We start from the raw sequence: 4881 nt of genomic DNA on the forward strand, positions 1-4881 counted from the left end.
CACACGCACACACATTCAGCTTCCTCACTGAGTCACACACGCACACACAAGTGATTTGAAGGAGAACCAGCCCCACACAGTAATCTAGATGCACATTTTTAGGAATAAAAGCATGCAGGGAGTTATGGGAGTGGTACATAAAGCGTGCACTCAACGTCTTTCTCTGTCTCCAATTCAAGCGTTACATTAAAAGAGCCTGACAAATTACTCAAAACAATAAACTGTTGGAATCTTTCCACTGTGTGTGGGTCAGTGTTTCTATTATTCTTCTTACAAGCTTTAGAAAAGCATCACAAGATGAAGTTGATTATCATTTCTCAAAGCAACAAAGAAGGAGCACAGGACAGAGACTCTGCCTAGGCCTGTTTCGTGTGTGTGTATGTGTGTGTGTGTGTGTGTGTGTGTGTGTGTGTGTGTGTGTGTGTGTGTGTGTGTGTGTGTGTGTGTGTGTGTGTGTGTGTGTTATGTAATGGCATATACAGTATTTTAGTGCAAGTAAAGCCAGATATTGATGTGAAGAGCTACAATACAGAAATGATATAAGATGTGTTGGTGATTAAAAGTGTTTTCTTCTCAGTAAATACAGTAGTATTATGGTACTGTAACTCAATTACATTATTTATACATATTGTAAACTATTTATCCTCCAGTGAATACAGCCCATGCCTCCCAGTTGAAAGATGTTTGGTCAAGTTGTGAAGCAATTCCTATAAATGCATCTAAGAATCTAACTGGTGACTGAAGTTAACTGTGACCAAGGAAACCGCAGGCTTTTGGGACATGTTGTAATTATATAAATGATACCGCATGATTCACTCAGACAAGCAGGGCTGTGAAGCTATGTTCATTTCCCTCTGTTAAAGACATATCCAGCAATAGGCATGCATCCCAAATGGCACCCTATTCCCTTTATAGTGCTTTTGACCAGGGCCCATCAAAAGTATTGCACTATGTAGGGAATAGGGTGCCATTTGGGACGCAATCCTGTAGCGAAATTTGATTCTAGATCTGCTGTCTTACCACACTTAAATAAGTTTAATGTGTTCTCATATAGTCAACTTTGCAATGGGCTACTTTTACTGTTCGAATGGAACTCATATTATACTGTATCTACAGTATGACTGTGCTTATCCATATGTACAATGTAGTGCAAGTCTGTAGGACACTACGCTGTATGTGAACTTTAAACCACCAGTGCACAGTATCAATAACGTGTTGTCAATAACACAGTATCAATAAGACATACTAGCTGGCAGATTCAATGTTAGCGTCACCCATATGCATTACGGACAAGTTACAAAAGTAGGCCTGTTTGGCAGACAATAATACATTATGGGCTTTAATACTATAGCAATCAAAATAATTCTTAAGCAAATCCCCTCTTTGGTCAACCTACAATACAAGTAAAGGCTGCTGGTCATAAGCTCAAGGTAAACTTGATGTAAATGCATTGTTATACCTACATTGTGAGAAGGGCAGTGAATTGTTCTAAATGTATTGTATTGCATCTAAAGTCTTGGGAACGAATGGTTGGATATAATGCAGGGATTTACACCATGTCAGGTGCACCAAGCTAAACGTCCACTATTATGCAATCTGGTGTAAATAGAGACAATTAACACTATCAGGTAACATGATAAATGAATGAAGAGAAAAGTAATAGTTAATGTACCAGAGAAAGAGAGAGGGGGAAGAGAATTTAAGGACCAAGATAAAGGGAGGGATGGAGGGTGTGGTTCTGTATAAAACACATCCCTCTCGCCATCAGTCTCTCACTATCTCACTCTCTCCATATACACTCACTTTCTACTTTGCTTTCTCATTCTTCCTACATCTCGGTGAGTAGAAAATGTCATCTTGGGTTTCTTAACTGGGCTGTCTGATGTTTAAACTTCAATGTTACTGCAGAGTTTTTTAAATGTAATCCCTGCTTAGTATGTTTTGATTTGTGCACTTCTATTTTTCTCTTGATATTTTCTCACTTTAAAACAAAATGTCCTTCTTTGGTTCCTATTGTGGTTGTCTTATTATGATGCATTGATTCTGTAACTGAGGCTTGCAAACCAGTCATTCCGTAGTAATGTGTTTTACATTGCACAGGACAGGTTGGGTGTAACATATCACTGTGCCCACTACTCAATAGTTGTAATGGAAAAAACCGACAATATGTCAACAGTTTTTGGTTCTCCTATTCTCATTCCCTTTTCCTTACTCTCCCTTCTTTCATTCATTCTCCGTCTCATCTGGCTAACGTTACCTTGGCTCTACCCTTTCCTCCCTCAGCCACACCCTAAATAGCAGGGGCACACACACACACACACACACACACACACACACACACACACACACACACACACACACACACACACACACACACACACACACACACACACACACACACACACACACACACACACAAAAGATTAAAGAAGTGACTCTCTTGGGGTTAACACACCGCATATGGAAAATGAGTAATCCACAGATGGGATTTGCCCAGACCTTAACCTGTTTCCTCATCAGGAGCCATGTGAATTACCAGGAGAGCAGGATCGTTGCCATAACAGTGCCTGTGTTTTTCAATATAGAACCTGTGGTAGAGACCATGGTTGCCTCCCAAATGGCACCCTATTCCCTATATAGTACACTACTTTGTTTTGACCAGGGCTATGTAGGAAATATGGTTCTACCATGGGCTCTGTGGAAACCAGGGTTTATTTGTATCCCTCTTCATGGAAAATACAGACAAAAACACAAGAGACAAAAGCTATGATGAAAAAGCTACCGTATGATGCAAAACAAAAACCATGTGCTGTCAGTGAATTCATTGAAATGGTTTAATGCCCCACAAATGTCCAGAAACGTTATTTATTTAGTGCTTCTAATAGGTTGTGTGTCCCTCTGTTTCCCCTTTAACTATAGTCACCATGTCTGGGGTCCAGCAGGCCATGTCTCTCCTCATCGCCTCCTTCCACAAGTACTCTGGGAAGGAGGGAGACAAGTTCACCCTCAGCAAGGTTGAGCTGAAAGAGCTGCTCCAGGCTGAACTAGGGGAGATGCTGGGGGTGAGTGAGACTGAGCAAGTCCTAATGATCTGGGATCAGATTTCTTGTTGCACTACAGCAGGAGTGTCAAGCTGAATTCCTGTAGGGCCGTCCCACTGGGCACAGACGTCGGTTTAGTTTTGGTTTACATTTGGTTGAGTTGTCAACTAATGTGAATTCAATGTGAAATCATCAAAAAAAATTACCATGTCATTGGATTTAGATTAAAAGTTAGGTGAAAAAAATATTAAATTCCCTTATGTTGATTACATTATTTTAATCCAATCAGTTTTCCATGTAGATTCAACATCATCACATTTAATTTGGGGGTTGAAATGATGTGGAAACAACGTTGATTCAACCAGTTTTTGCCCAGTGGGGTGTGTCTGCTAATTTTTGTTATTTCTTTTCAATTTGTGTCCAATGAAGACCTAGACAAATAGGTGAGGGCCCTCAAGCAATTGAGTTTGACACCCCTGCACTAGATACTGCACTGTTACAGTATCTAGTGTTGTTGGTTAGGGTAAGTAAGCATTTCACTGTAAGGTCTACACCTGTTGTATTCGGCGCATGTGACTAATACCATTTGATTTGACTTGATTTGATGCTGGATCAGTTCTCTCTCTTCAGAGATCCATTGGGCTGGGCAGAATAGGAAAGCTGGAAAGATGGGGTCCATTTTTGAATACAGCTCAAATAAACAATGCTTGCTAACTCCAGCAATGGCATCCCAAAATACTGAAACTCAAAGATTTATCTCACCATTGGCCAGAAATACAGCAATGTGTTGCCATGATCAAAATAAACGGATAGATAAACCAAGACAGTTTGCTGTGTTAACCTCCCTTCTTTCTTCTGCATTCTCTCTGTTTGCAGAAAGCCAGTGACAAGTCAGCAGTGGACAGAATCTTCAAGGACCTGGACTCTAACAAAGACAACACTGTTGACTTCAAGGAGTATGTCACTCTGGTGTCCTGCCTCACGGTGATGTGCAATGACTTCTTCATAAAGAAGTAGAGCACTTTCGCCACCTAGCGGCCGTCATGCAAAACTGCAGGAGGAGACTTCCATTTTCTCTCAACTAAACAGAGATTTCACGGGAGGGAGATACACTTGGAGGACAGTGACATGCAAACACAGTGAAGCAGTGTAGAGTAGTAATCTTACAGTAATAGATAATAGTCAGGTTGAATCTGTGAATGTGTCCTTGTAATGCAAATCCATTAATAAATAAATTAGATCAATAAACTAATTTGATGAGTATGTTCAGCCTGCCCTGGTCTGGGATGGTGTCATTTTACATTTACATTTACGTCATTTAGCAGACGCTCTTATCCAGAGCGACTTACAAATTGGTGTATTCACCTTGTGATATCCAGTGGAACAACCACTTTACAATAGTACAGCTATATCTTTTTTTTTTTGGGGGGGGGGGGGGGGGCAGAGCTGTCCTGGCGTCGTGAGGGAGCTTGTTCCACCTTTGGGGTGCCAGAGCAGCGAACAGTTTTGACTGGGCTGAGCGGGAACTGTGCTTCCGCAGAGGTAGGGAGCCTAGCAGGCCAGAGGTGGATGAACGCAGTGCCCTTCTTTGGGTGTAGGGACTGATCAGAGCCTGAAGGTACGGAGTTGCCGTTCCCCTCACAGCTCCGTAGGCAAGCATTTTTGTGTGCTGCTGTCACTTCTTCATATCATACGTTTCTTACTGAGGTTTTGTTTAAAGTTGTGATTATAATTCCTCATGAACTCAATAGATATTAGATCATTGATTTAATGAATTGTTCCTTCAACCAAAAGTTGAGCAATTATGTCTTAATTAATTTTCCAGAAGGAACTTCAGTTG

At 41.0% G+C, this 4881-nt stretch overlaps 1 protein-coding gene across 1 annotated transcript; it reads left to right on the forward strand.

Moving 5' to 3' along the window:
• The first annotated feature begins 1741 nt into the window (after positions 1–1741).
• On the forward strand, positions 1742–4304 carry LOC106570099 (ictacalcin). Its single transcript, XM_014142101.2, has 3 exons — positions 1742–1838; positions 2920–3062; positions 3918–4304. The coding sequence occupies exons 2-3, from the start codon at positions 2925–2927 to the stop codon at positions 4056–4058; spliced, it is 279 nt and encodes a 92-aa protein (XP_013997576.1). The 5' UTR covers positions 1742–1838; positions 2920–2924; the 3' UTR covers positions 4059–4304.
• The last annotated feature ends 577 nt before the right edge of the window (positions 4305–4881 follow it).

The sequence above is a fragment of the Salmo salar genome, chromosome ssa14 (assembly GCF_905237065.1).
Source record: "Salmo salar chromosome ssa14, Ssal_v3.1, whole genome shotgun sequence".
Lineage (NCBI taxonomy): Eukaryota > Metazoa > Chordata > Actinopteri > Salmoniformes > Salmonidae > Salmo > Salmo salar.

What these genes read in the sequence shown, in the direction of transcription:
- LOC106570099 (XM_014142101.2), top strand. Translation starts at nt 2,925, where the DNA reads ATGTCTGGGGTCCAGCAGGCCATGTCTCTCCTCATCGCCTCCTTCCAC. An exon ending in AACTAGGGGAGATGCTGGGG is followed by an intron (nt 3,063 to 3,917) that starts GTGAGTGAGACT and finishes CTCTGTTTGCAG; the next exon opens with AAAGCCAGTGACAAGTCAGC.